Below are 15,194 nucleotides of genomic sequence, written 5' to 3'. Positions count from 1 at the left end.
TAAAGGATATACTGATATTAAATAAAATAGGAAAGTAATACATAATCAAGTCACCAAAAGCACAAATGTCTGTGAAAATGGGACGTGTAACATTCTTTCCTAATGATTTCATAAACTGAGACAATGTTTTCTAATGTATAGTCCAATACATTCATGAAGTCTAAATTTGGAAAAGGAGGGAAATTTATAAACCATCAGATTCTCCATTGTTATTATCTGTTTTTATTAAATGATCATCTATGTAGAAGCTATGTAGAACAAATTGCAAAAATAAGCTGAAAAGTTAATCCTACCTTATAATATAAATTTAATTTAATTTATATATTAAAATTAACCAAGAGTTAATAAAATAAACTATGGTTAACTATGAAAAAGAACATAATTTAAATGTATTGAAAGTATATATTCATAAATTTCATGGATTATTAATGAGATTATATGTCACTCACAGTCCTCAAAGGTAATCATTCCTTTAAGTAATCAAATTAGAACCCTAAAGCTATATACTGTATGTAGTACTAATCATGTCTTTTATCTTTAACTTAGTGTGTCTAACAGTAGCTTTCTGGGAACAAAAAAGAAAAAAAACTTTGAGGGAAATATCATAGTTACAAAATATTCAAGAAAGCAGGGTAAATAACAGGCCTACTCTTTCTATATATTCATAATATTTAATGATATCTTTAAGGCTTACAAAAAAGAAAGCTTCTAACATAATGACATTAGTTGAGCACACGACATTTTCCTCCACTATGGATGAAAATTAGCTTTCTGTTAGTTTTGGTAGAATAGAGAAAAGGCCATGACAAAAAAATTCAAAATGCACTAGTGGGTAATGCACTACAAATAAGAGATATAAATATTATATTGACATTAGGGAATGTCACCATGTTACTGAAATACAACTGTGAAATCTTGTAAAAAAAAACTTAAGACATTGTTATTAATGAAAATAAAACTGGGTCCTATCCTAGTACCTCTGTATGTGATCATATTTTAGAATATAGTGATATAGCATATATAATATTATAATTTAATATATAATTCGTTATATATTCGTTCTATAATATATAATGAATAGGTAATATATTATAATGTTATAATATAAGATCATTAGGCTGCACCCTAAAAAATACAATTTGCCTTTGAAATATCTATTTTTATATTTTATTTTAAGCATTATATCTAACAATACTGTCAATAATAGGGTCCATGCATACAAGTCTCCAAGAAACCAGAATGGTAAAAATTTAGAAACAATGAAAGAAACTTAAATAAAAGAAGGAATCTGTATCTGTAAAGATACAGAAAGATGTGGAGGAATTTTTGAGGTTACTAGAGCTAAGGGAAAGGAATGGGACAAATTCTCCCTCAGTGCCTTCTGGAGAAATCAATCCTGTTAAGCATATTCTTGAACTTAATTAGCATCCAGAACTTTGAGATAAAACTTTTTTCTTCTAAGATGTCAATTTATATTAGTTCATCATGGCTGCTAAAAAAGAGAAACTGTTAAAGGCATATATCAATTTCTTTCTTTCTTTTTTTTTTTTTTTGCAAGGGTTTGAATTCTTTTTATTTTTGTGGGGTCACACCCGGCAGCGCTCAGGGGTTACTCCTAGCTCTATGTTCAGAAATCACTCCTGGCAGGCTCTAGAGAGAGGGGACCATATGGGATGCCAAATGGGACTCGAACCACCGTCCTTCTTCATGCAAGGCAAACGTCTTACCTCCGTGGTATCTCTCCGACCCTATCAGGGTTCGAATTCTAAGATCAACGAGACTGAAGGCGCCACGAAGTCTAGCACGGTTATCAACGTGGGTCCTTCCCCATACCCCGGGCACATGGCCACCAGCAAGCAGACAAAGCTTGGGTGCAAAGATTTGAACGAACACAAAGAAGAGATAAAACAACTCCAATTCATTCCCAGGCCAAAAATGACACATCTGGGCTGCCCATTTATCTTCTGCGTTCTCCTCCGATCCACTCCCAACTGCTGAGACGTGACACCCCTTACTTAGCTGTCCCCTCTCTCAACCCTTCCCCGGCCCCACAAAATTCCAGCTCCCTCCCCGACCGCTCAGAAACCCCAGGATTGCTTTCTAATGCCGACAAGGGGCCTTGGAGCACGCAAGCCGCAGTGTTTCGATCAATTTCTATCTTATAGTCACATACACTTTTATAATAGCAGTAGTATTAGTATTTTCATGCAAATAAAGGGAAACAGAGAAAGAAGATTTCCGATTTTAATGAAAAATAAATATGCTTAGTAGAGCGAATCATAAATTAAAAACAATTCTTGTTCTAATTACTCTCCTTGGATTGATTTTGCTACATGGATTTTATTCACTCATTTCTGCTACATGATCTATCTTTGTTTGTTTGTTTGTTTGTTTTTGGTTTGGGGCCACACCTGGTGGTGCTTAGGGGTTACTCCTGTCTCTGCACTTAGAAATTGCTCCTTGCAGGCTCAGGTAACTACATGATTCCATATTTGGGAATAGAACCCAGGTCAGCCCTAATTGGCCATGTGCAAGGCAAATGTCCTACTGTTATGCTATCACTTCGACCCGTGCTAAATGATGTTTATTATAGTGGTCCCTTCATTTAACTATTTCAATACTTCAGATAAAAAATCATTTCTGGGGGCCGGGCGGTGGCGCTAAAGGTAAGGTGCCTGCCTTGCCTGCGCTAGCCTTGGACTGACCGTGGTTCGATCCCCCGGTGTCCTATATGGTCCCCCAAGCCAGGAGCAACTTCTGAGCACATAGCCAGGAGTAACCCCTGAGCGTTACGGGTGTGGCCCAAAGACAAAACAAAAATGAAACAAAAACAAAACAAAAAAAATCATTTCTGATTAATGAAAAATGTGTGATAAGGGTTGGAGCGGTGGCATAGTAGTAGGGCTTTTGCCTTGCATATAGCTGACTTAGGTCAGACCGCCATTTGATCCCCAGGCTTTATGGTCACCCAAGCCAGGAGCGACTTCTGAGCACATAGCCAGGAATAACCCCTGAGCATCACAGGGTGTGGCTAAAAACAAACAAACAAAAAACATTAAAAATTGCTTCATTTTTCCTATAAACAAATTCACAAAAGTAAGTATTTACTTTTAGATCTCTACCATCAATTTTTGTGGAGAAAAAAAGTATAAATGAAGAATATTATGTGCAAAAATAATTTTCTTCAAAAATAAACTTTCACTCAAGAAAGATATTATTAGGGCTCTTAAATAATTTAGGAGGAAACTAAGTGTCTACAAAGTCAAGAGTTAGAAGAGACTAGATTTAAACATTTCTGAATTGTAGTACTCCTTGTTGAAAACAAAGGGTTATAAAACACAATCTTCTTGGGGAATATGAATAGAGACCCTCTACTACTAAATGGAAATATATATATATATATATATATATATATATATATATATATATATACCGGTATTACTTGACTATTTAGACAGTTGGTAAATTTTTATTTCTTTGAATATTTTTGAAAACATTTCTGTAATATTAATAGACAGAGTTAAGTAGATTGCCCTTCCCAATATGGATGATCTTCACATAACCAGTGAGTTTCTAGTAAGAAAGACCTCTCATCTTACTTTGTCTCTCTCCCCTCTTTTTCTCTTCTCTTATTAGTTAATATGAAGAACCAATATTAACATAGGATTGAAGCTTTGCTATATGATTCTACAGAATTATACAAAAGGAAGAATAGGAAATGATTTTCTAAACATTCTTTTTATACCCTAAAACATTCTGTGTATGTCCAACATTTACACTAAAGAATGAGATTCTATCTTCTATTCTGAGGAGTAAGACAACATGGCATCAAGACTTTTTGCTAGGAAGCATGCTGTGCAGGAGAGAGGACCTATGGGCACACCTAAAACAGGGACCAAAAGAAAAGAATCAGATGAAAATGCATCATTCTAGGGCTGCTACACATTTCTTGGACAAGTCTGCCTTAAACATCTCTGGGAGTATTCTTTTTTACTTTCCTTCTCAAATATTGTCACTGTCTCTTCAACAAATGTGTTGGAACAATTGGTTAACCAGGTGAAAGAAACTGAAGATTAATCCATATCTCACAGTTTACACAAAAGTCAATTAAAACCTTGAGATTAGACCCAATTCCTTAAAGTAAATGAGGAAAACATAGGCAAAAAGTTTCTGTATAGCAAAAGTAACACGGGCTAAAGTTAAAGACAGCCAACTAATGGGAGAACATTTTTGTACTCAACACATCAGATAAAGGTTTGATATCTAAGATATACAAGTACTCAAAAAGATTAACTCCATAAAGCCTAAAAAAAAGTCATAAATGGGGAGAGGAAATAAAGAAACACTTCCCTGAGGAAGAACAACAAATGGCCAACACACACATTTTTAAAAATGCTCATTAACACTTATCATTAGGAAAATCCAAATCAAGTGCTTGCCTTGGCAACACATATATTAAAATTGGAATGATACAGAGAAGATTAGCATGGCCCCTGTGCAAAAAGAAATCCAAATCAATACAACAATGGGATACCATCTTACACAGTGGGAATGGCATATTAAATACTAGAAACAATCTCTGTTGGCGGGAATGTAGTAAGAAATTCTCATCAACTGATAGTTGGATTGCTGCCTGGTCCAACTCCTGTAGAAAACAGTATGGAGGGTTCCCAGTAAACTAAGAATTGAGCTGACATATAACCCAGAAATTCCACTTTCTGGTATCTATCCCCAGATAGATATTCATTCAAAAGAATGTTTGCACACCATTGTTCATTGCAGCACTTAGTAAAACAGCTAAGACTTGAAATCAACCTAGATGTCCAACAACAGAAGAACAGATCATAAAGATGTGGTACATATATACAAAGAAATACTACATAACTGTAAGAAATGATACAATCATGCAATTTGCTACAACATGGATGAAACTGGAATGTATTATGTTAAATGAAGTAAGCCAGAATAAAGATAAATTCAAAATGATATCACTTATGTGGTATTTAGAATAACTGAATGAAGAAATGCAATGGTTTAAATAGGAGCTGTTTCAAACACACCTGGCTCCAGAGTATAGTGAGGAGAAAAAAAGAAACTGAGTGGAAAAGGAAAAACACAAATATGAAAAGGTGGAGACCAAAGGCCAAGTGGTCTCAGCTGCATTGGTGGAAGGACAAAACTAAATTTCCAAGCCAAAGTCAACAACAATGGAATCAAGAGACCCAAACTTTAACAATCTAAACTAAAAATGGGCTTGTTATACTGGCAGGCTGGTGGGAAAAGAGTGGTGGTATGGAATGTAGTCTGGAAAAATTTGTGAAGGCAGGTACACTGGTGGTGGGATTGGCCCTCATTTATTTTATGTCTGGAACCCAACTATGAAGGACTTTGTAAATCACAATGGTTTCAATAAATAATATAAAATAAAATAAAAAACAAACAAAATATAAACAAAAAAATTCTCACTATACTGCCTTTGATTTGCTGAGTGAATTCTTTCCAGGACACAAGAACTAAGTAGAACCCAGTCACTTCTCAAGGCAACGATAGCAAGTAGAGCTCATCTGATCATTTTTTTTTTTTGATATAAACATAGACTATAATTTTTATGTTCTAGAACTAACAGATTAACTTTGAATAATGATAATACAAAATTCAATTTTTAGTAAAATTACAGAATTATTTGGGTGGGTGAAGCAATAGAACAGCAATAGGGCATTTGCTTTTCACACATCCAACCCTAGATGGACCAGGGTTCAATCTCTGGAATACCATATGCTCCCCCAAGCCTGCCAGGAGAGATTTCTGAGCACAGAGTCAGGAGTAACCCCTGAGTATCGCCAGTGTGGCCCCCCACAAAAAGAAAAAAATTATTATGGATACTTATGGTAAACTATACTATTAAGCATTATTTACTTATAGAGTATATATTACCTAAGTAAAACCTTTTCTTCCTAAATACAATAATTAAGAATCTAAACAGAGGTGTCAGAGTGACAGCAGTATAAAGGTTAAAACACATGTCTTACCTGTAACCAACATCTTTGATCTCACATACCACATACATTGTCCCAAGCATCAGAGTATCATTAAATACAGCCCTAAGGCCTCTGAGTACTACCAGACGTAGTTTGGCTAATCCCTAACACCACAGCAATCAAGCAACATTACAACCCTGGGATCTAGCACTGAACTGACAGCTAGTTGGCCAAAAATTGCTGAGGGGGCCCTGGGACTTTAATTAAGAAGTAAAATCTAAAATACTTTAGGTATACATAAATTTAGTATAATTCAAAGTAAAGCTGAAAACCTTAAGACTGTTTAACAGGCACAATTTCTGAAAAAGTGAATTCACAAAGTATAACAGTATAAACTCTCAAAGTGAAATTAGATTAGGCATGCATTTCTTACACATTAGGAGAAAAATGATTTAAAGCTCATGTATTTGAAAAATAATTCATTGGAGATGGAAAATTATGTATGTATATATAACTTGTCATTCAGACTTTAATTTTTTGGGGGGAGGTGGGAGGGGGGGATAGATCTCCAGAAAGGTGCCGAGGAGCTTCATGTGAAATCCTTAGCAAACTAAACTGGCAGTTCAATGCAAAGGCCCAATAATGGTGTTGTTTAGTCCTTTAGTTGCTGTGTTTCTGTGGCCTCTAGGGCCACACTCTAGGTAAGTACTAAGGGACCTCCAGGATTATGTTAGCTCACAAGATTGAAAAAGTGATGCTGCCGAGGATGGAACTAAATTTGGAATATGATAAGCATACACCCTTGCCCCTGTATTACTGCCAAGCCCCACAATTTTTCTCTAAAGGACAATTTTAAGTGAGTTGAACTATGTTAATAGAGTTTTTCACTTTTTTTGAAATGATGATCATATATAATTACAAGAAATTTTCTTTCTACTTACTACTTTCCTGTTTCTAAAAAATTATAAGAAATTTATTCCCAACATTCCAACAGATACATGTTCCCAAATTATTCTAATATAGTAAATATTTAGTCTTCAAATTTTAAGGCTTTAATTAACTTCTGATCCTCAAAAAAACTTAAAAAAACTAAGTCAACTGATAACACTTTTTATACAGGGAATTAAATTCAAGAGATAAGTGATAAGAAGTAATTTGTAAAATTAATGTTTACGTTGCTATGTCTTTATCTTTACAAGGTCAGTACTAAAGAAATTATTTAATGTTCACCTTTAGTAGTACTGCTTTCTCTAAGTTTTCCATCTTCCTTTCAGCTTTCCTCAGCTTCCTTAGTTCCTCTGAGTCTGAAGAAGAGCTCTTTGGGGACAAAGACCTTGAGCGTTTCACAGGTGGTTCCTGGAGAATAAAACAAGGACATGGTTGAACTAGTTGGAATATTGGATTATGAAAGACATGCAAAATTAAAGAACAAGTAATTTTGAATACTAATAATGAATTATAAAAAAAATCCTGCATGGAATACCAGAGAAATAACAAGCGGAATTACCACAGTGCTACCGCTAAAGGTTTCTCTGTGACTCGTTAATGAGAATATTCATTTACATTTACATTGTTTCTTTCTGAATAATGATGTCCCATTAGGGAAGACTAAAGGGTTATAGACTCAGAAATGCAAGAAACCTCATTACAAAGGAGGGGATAGAGGCTGGTCTAATTGCTCTATAAGGGTCCAAGGTTACACTTGATAGGACAACCAGAAACAAGAGGGAAAGGATTTTTTTCCCTTTGAAATAGTTTAACACACTGTGAAGTTGAAGGAACAATATGCTTGAGGAATATAAATACAACAGACAGTAGATCTTATAACATAATGACCATATGGTCATTAACTATAATGTGGCTAACTAGAGACAAGGATGTGTGTTTATATTATGTACAGCTTCATATACCAATCTGGAGAAAGAATATGTGAAAGCAACTATTAAGCTGAGCAACATATTGTTCATACTTACTGCATGTCCTTAAAAAAAAAAAGAAAATTTTGTTAAAATTTTCCCTTCGTTTTCTTGACATTTTAAAAAGCAACGAGACATCAAAGCATTTACATTTTAAATTTCAACAATTCAGCAACAGAATTAGAACCAGAAATGTTGCATCTGAATTTCAGGAATTTTTTATGTAAATTAAATAAAACACACTATCCTGAAACTACTCAAAATAAAAAAACATATAATGCACTTTGTTAAATATATACATATATACAACTAGATTCTTCTGATAATTACTAATGTTAAGAGGGAGAATGCAAAGATGCCAAGAACACAGGTCTGATTTTTTTTGTGGGGTCACTTGTGGCACTCAAGGTTATTCCAGGCTCTGAGCTCAGAAATAGCTCCTGGCAGGCTCAGGGAACCATATGGGATGCCTGGAATCGAACCACCGATTCTCCTGGATCAGCTGCGTGCTAGGCAAAAAGCCCTATCACTGTGCTATCTCTCCAGCCCCCATAGTTGTGATTTTAAGTGATTTGGGGGGAGAACTTCATTCACTCATAGGAAAAATTAAATATCCAAAAACCAGTGATTAAACCACACTGGAAATAATTATTGTGAAATGTCTAAAAAAAATAATTTCTACCTACTAAGACAATTTCTACTGCTGATGTAACAAGTGTGCAAAAACAGTCTAAAAGGAGTCAATGTAAAACTTAAGAGAATTGGTATTTCAACTGATTTAGGCTTAATATGTCTATAACTTGATATTGAGAAATGTTTGTGCTAGTTCACAAGATCCTTAGGAACATTACAATAAATAAAGCAGCAAAATACATAATGAAGACAACCAAGTATTTACAATATTCTTAGAAACATAAAATATATATAGCCACATTATAATGAACTCAACCATAAGGGTAACATACGCATTATAAACAGAAAACATGATCTGAAAATATGTTTCACTATTTAGATTCCATCTGAGCAGTACTTTAAATGCTTGAAATAGAAAAATAATTTATAAAATAAATTTTTACTTAGATAAATTTGTTTACCTATAGATTATTTGTGAGGCCACTCACAGCAGTGTTTAACAAGTCATGATGTGCTGGAGATCAATTTGAGAGTCCCACATCTATAGCATGAACTCCAGCCCTTTAATAAATCTCTTTGGAACTTTAAATAAATTTGATAGAAGAGGAATAATCACCAAAACACTTTTAAGAACATAAACTTGTAAGTTTTTATAAAATATATATCACTTCTATATAAACAAATTATGAATATGTTACTCAGCTTTTTCAAGACAGAAAGCTTGTCTCCTAACAATTATTTTCTCAAGCATTTGGTTCCAAATACTTTTTAAGAAACTTTAGAAATATAAAGAGAAGTAAATGCTGCTGCTTTAAAAAAAAAACTTTGGTTTTACTGGGGGAGCTACACCCAGCAGTTCCCAGGGGTTACTGCTGGCTCTGCACTCAGAAATCACCCCTGGCAGGCTGGGGGACCATATGGGATGCTGGGAATGGAATTGAGTCCATCCCAGGTCAGTTGCATGCCCCACCACTGTGTTATCTCTCCGCCCCTGCTTTTTCTTTATTTAAAACTTCCCCCTTGCTTGCCTGGCTAGGCTCATCCTAACAAATTCACAAAATGGAAAATGTCCTGACCTTATGTTTTTTTTCAGATCTTGATAAGGTGTTCTTCTCTGAGTTATTGTTATTGGTAGATATATTTTCTGACAGTTTTCCATTTGCTATGTTTAGCTTCTCCTGTAAATACTTAATTTCAGACTTCTGTGAGACCATTAAGGCTTCTAAACTTGATATTGATGGCCGTTCAGATACCTAATAAAATATATTTCTGAGTGAATGTATATTTATATATATTTATATAATGTTTATATATATTATAAATCTAAGTATTCAAAGAAATAAAATTCTATTCCAATAAAAACTGTAAACCTCAGCAATAAACTGTAGCTATTAAGCTTCTATTATGCTAAGATAAAGATATTTTTAATAAAATTACTGTGAAATCTCAAACTCAGGTCATGGTGTGCAAGAAAAGTACTCTACTCACTCTACCATTTCTCTGGTCCCATATTTAGCATTTTATGAAACAATGTCATCAAGTTCTGAAACACACTAAATACAAACCTGGGTGAAGAAAACCAACAGTAACAAACTTAACAAGTAGCATATAATGTGTCACAAATTACTAATAACAATATAAATAATTCACTTTAAAGAGACTCCCAAAAAGTGCTCAGGAGACCTGGAGATCAGTTAGAGTAATACTCTGTCAAATTAGTCAGAGGTGTTTAATGCCAAGACCTGAACTGCTCAGTACAACAGTGCTGGGGAAAATAAGGGTCATCTCAACAGTAGACAGGGGCCACCAGGGTCACACCCAACAGAGTTAGATGGCCATGTGGTATTGCTGTATAAACAAGCCAAGGCTTATTTGATGAGTTGACTCTCTGGCCACAAGACTCACACTTTTAAAAGTCAATATATAGGGATATGACAATGATCCACAGCATGTCAACTCATTGACCAAAAACAAAAATAGTAAAATATAATGAAAAAAATCTTTTGTTGATTTCTATCAATGCAGTATTTCAAATTCTAATATCAATATGGACACAAAATTAAAAACAGCATATTTTTATTCTTAATAAATAAAATATTTTGGTTTTAGGCTCATACCCAGCAGTACTCAGGTACTTACTCCTGCCTCTGAGCTCAAGAATCATTCCCGGCAGGCTTAGGGAACCATATGAGGTGTTGGGAATTGAACCCGGGTTAACCAAGTGTAAAACAAACACCCTTCAACTGTATTATCTCTCTGGTTCCAGAAAACAACTTTATTTAAGATGTAGTGAACATCATCCTTTCTGAATAAAAGAACTAAATATTATGTGAGAAATGTATGAAAGTGTTATTTTTATTAACCAACAATTAGAGATATTACCTGTTTCTAATTTGATTTTTTCCAAATAGAAGAGAGGCAAATTTGACTAATTCTAAACTTTAATTTTTACATAAGGATCATCTTTAATTTACTCTACTGTAACTTTCACAGATCTAAAACACCTGTTTCCTAAACTTTATATACCATGTAATAATATTTTCTTTAGATTTATAATCTGTACTCATACCACTTACAATATATAAACTATTTAACCTCATAATCTTGCATTGAACATCAAATTAAAATAGTTTAAGCACTTTCCTTACAAAGTAAAAGAATTTAGCCCTATTCATTTCCCATATAATCACTAAGCATATCACATTTTAAAACTTTTCTTTTTTATTTTATAAATAGATTTATTATGCTTATTAAGAGTTCCTTCATGGGGCCGGGTGGTGGCGCTAAAGGTAAGGTGCCTGCCTTGCCTGCGCTAGCCTTGGACGGACCGCGGTTCGATCCCCCGGTGTCCCATATGGTCCCCCAAGCCAGGAGCAACTTCTGAGCACATAGCCAGGAGTAACCCCTGAGCGTTACCGGGTGTGGCCCAAAAACCAAAAAAAAAAAAAAAAGAGTTCCTTCAATTGGGCACCAACCTAATTTTCAAAACCTACCAGAAAAATATTTTGTCCAGGTTTGTGTAGTTATGACGAATATAACAATATCCCATTTATTACCAAAGAATTTATTTTAAAAATATGGTTTTTGGTTTTTGGGCCACACCTGGCAGTGTTCTGCATTTATTCCAATCTCTGCACTCAGAAATTACTCTTGGTGGTGCTCAGTGAACCATATGGGAAGTTGATAATCAAACCTTGGTAGGCTGTATGCAAGGCAAGAGCCCTAACAACTATACTATCTCTCCAGCTACTAAAATAATTATTTTTTTACTAAAATAATTTTAAGCTCATAAAAATTTAAAATCAAGCAAGAAAAACAATGTAGTTTATTAGAACAATTAATAATATCATGTATAGTCTTTAATTGATGAATTATCATTATAATAGATATGAATAATGTTTTCGATACATCAAGAAGCTGCAATGAAAATAACTCAAGTTTTCTTTCAGACGCTGTAAATGTTCCAACAGGTCAAGGAAATAGATAACTCAAAATGAGTTATCTATGAGTAAGCTTAGTTTAGCCCTATCTCTCGCACTACACACCTGTCCTCAGTACTATGAATAGCTTAGACCAGGTGACCTCTGAAAACAATGTACAACTCCTTGGCCAGTATACTGCCATCAACCCCTACTATAAAAGTCCTCCAGAGCAACAGAGAAGGTTCAAAGGTTTGGAGAGCAGGTTTTACATGCAGGAACCCTGGGCTCCAGCACTACATTGTGCCCTGAGCACCACCAGGAATGAAACAAAGTACAGAGCCTGGAGTTGCAATGTCTTGCCTAGTGTTAAAACAACAAAACCTAAAAAAGAAAAATTAGGTTTCAATAGTGGATACTGACACTGTCATAATAAAATATTTAATAGTCATACAACATACCTTTAGATTCCTAGATGTCAAAATAGTAATACTTAAATGTAAAGTTATTAACTCAAGTTCATATAGAAACAGGAAATTTATGTAAATAAATGCATTAAATTAATTATTTAGTTTTCAATTTTCATTTAGCTTTAGAATTTGTTCAACAGAGATATTTTGTACATATTAAAGAAAAATGAACAGAATATATATTCTTCATTTCACAAAGTCAATTTACTCAAGGTTCTTTAAAAATGTGGTTCTTCCTCTGTAGTATTATAGCACTTTTTCTAAGAATAAACAAGAAGTTTTTCATATATCTACTAATATGACCATCTTTTTAAAATGTATAAAATGAAATATCAAACCACACTGAACTTCACTGTTAAGAAAAAGAGAGTATTTCTGACAATACTTGTTCAGCTCTAATCGATTGTTTTCATAGAAGATCATGACCCACTACTTACCAATTTACCACTTAAATTTTAGGAATAATGCAATGACCATATAAACTGATATAAATTTTATAAAGAAAAATGCATCAAAACTCATGAAAATTTATTAGAAGTTGACTTAGCATCTGAATTATAATGAAATGATATAGAAAGATTACCATAAATAACAATTGAGAAAATTGGTTACTAAAGAGCATAGTACTGTACAGAAAGATATTTCACCAAACAAATAAGAAAAAAAACACCCAAATATATTACACATTACTTCTGAGTTATTACGGTGAATTATTTTCATTACATAAAAACTCAATGAACATGTATTACAAATGCTTTTCAAATATTTTTTCTGCAAGTAAGAAAATAAGAGTTCAACATAAAAACTTCCCTAGAGAGGAGAAATATAAAGTCTCTCTATTCTTATCTATCCACTTGATATAACTAGAATCCCCAGGCAGTAAGAAGATACGGAATAGAAAGTATAGCAGGCAGGGTTACTGCCTTGCACAGTGTTAACCTAGTTTCAATACTTGGCACCACATATGGTACCTGAAGCTCCAACATAAGTGATCCAGGAGAGAAAGTCCTGAGCACTATTGGGTATGTCCTCAAACAATCAAAAACCAGAAATAAAAAAATTATAATTCTGTTCTTTGATCTGCTTTTTAAAAATTAATAATTTGGGGGCTGGAGAGATAGCATGGAGGTAGGGTATTTGCCTTGCATGCAGAAGGAAAGTGGTTCGAATCCTGGCATCCCATATGGTCCCCTGAGCCCGCCAGGAGCAATTTCTGAGTGTAGAGTCAGGAGAAACCCCTGAGTGCTGCCGGGTGTGACTCCCTCCAAAAAAAATAATAATAATTTGCATTTTAGATAAGTTTTTTTAAGAATGACATAATAATTTTTTTCCTCCCCTTGATATCGCCCGCACTATTTCCTCATGGTATATTTGTCCTATTAATGAACCATTATTCATATATTTTTAAAATTAAGTCTAAAGTTTATTCAAATTTCTTAGTTTTACCTAATTTCCATTTTTGTTCTGGAATTCCATCCAGAATATCACATTATTTATTGAATATTTTTATCAGCAAGTCTTGACTGAATTTTTGAGTTGCTTGATTAGGATAACACTGGCAATCTTAAAGGTTTGAGGAGTACGAACCATTTATCATAAGATGCCCTCTATTGGAATGTGTCTTTTTTTTCCCTTCATGATTGCACTGGAGGTGAAATTTGGTGATGTAGACTACAGAAACAAATATTAAAGTAAAGGTAAGTACTATCTAAAAATGATTTGATATTGATGTTGACCTTGATCATCTACCAATGTAGTTTGTTAAATTATCAAAGTAGTTCCTAAGTACTTGTCAGTAGTGTCTACTGACTATAAAATTACTCTTTCCCAAACATACCATACTTTGGAGGTGAGTATGAGAATGTGTCAGGGGTTATTCTTAGCTCTGCATTCACAGGCAATCCAGTGAATGGTAGTAGGGATTAAATAGGTATCAAATAGTAATAGGGATCAGATTAAATAGGGATCATGGTGGTAGGGATTAAATAGGAATCAGACACAGGCCAGCACCTTAGATCTTGTTTATTTTTAACCCATATAATACTTCTTTACCTGATTTTAAAATGTAATAATTATATATTTCATTATATGAAATTATATACATGAAGATAATGTATATCACCATATACCTTTATACATCCCCCAACTATTAGAGTTCATTCTTACTGCTCTAAAATCCTTCTCTTTATTAAAACAAACTTTTGATAAGAATTATTAGCACTTAAACATGATTTTACTTAATATTAAAAATCATGTGTATTATTTTACTTTACAGTCTTGAAAGATTATGAATGACACTGATTAACCAGGTAAATTTGTGTCCAATTGCATTCAGCTGAAGATAGTGTCTTTAAATTGTGGATTACAGGGGCTAAATTGATCCCAATCAACCAACCAGCACCATATACTATCTGCTAGGAATGACCCCTGAGCACAGAACAAGGAGTAAGCTCTGAAACCTTTAGGTGTGGCTCCAAAACAAACATGAAGAGTATTTTATACTATTTGATTTATATAGGTAATATGAAAGTGCAGGTAATCACATAGGGAACCTGGCCAGTTTCACAGACTCACTCTGTTCTTGAAAGAGAAGAGAAAAAAAATCAAGCCTTGAAAAATTATGGATAGATAGACACACAGCTATAAGCTGTCAGTCTTGGGAGAAGAAAGAGGGCCATGTCCTGCCCTGCTAAAATCACGCCTGCTGCACCCGTTAACCACAATCACAACTTCAATGGCTCTGCTTCACCACTCTTCTATAGCTCTCTGCAGAGATAC

At 34.1% G+C, this 15,194-nt stretch overlaps 1 protein-coding gene and 1 non-coding gene across 2 annotated transcripts in view; one reads left to right on the top strand and one right to left on the bottom strand.

Annotated features, from left to right (window-relative positions):
* Positions 1-15,194, bottom strand: part of CNTLN (centlein) — a 225,146-nt gene that overhangs the window by 113,159 nt on the left and 96,793 nt on the right. Inside the window, 2 exon segments of the mRNA XM_049769389.1 lie at positions 7,209-7,334; positions 9,604-9,780. Coding sequence (XP_049625346.1) covers positions 7,209-7,334; positions 9,604-9,780 — 303 coding nt within the window.
* Positions 4,432-4,541, top strand: LOC126029483 (U6 spliceosomal RNA). The gene has a single exon (XR_007503011.1). It is a non-coding gene; the product is annotated as a U6 spliceosomal RNA (small nuclear RNA).

This window comes from Suncus etruscus, chromosome 1 (assembly GCF_024139225.1).
Source record: "Suncus etruscus isolate mSunEtr1 chromosome 1, mSunEtr1.pri.cur, whole genome shotgun sequence".
Taxonomy (NCBI): Eukaryota; Metazoa; Chordata; class Mammalia; order Eulipotyphla; family Soricidae; genus Suncus; species Suncus etruscus.
The sequence above is the reverse complement of the archived record's forward strand: the minus strand, read 5'-3'. Positions and strand labels throughout refer to the sequence as shown.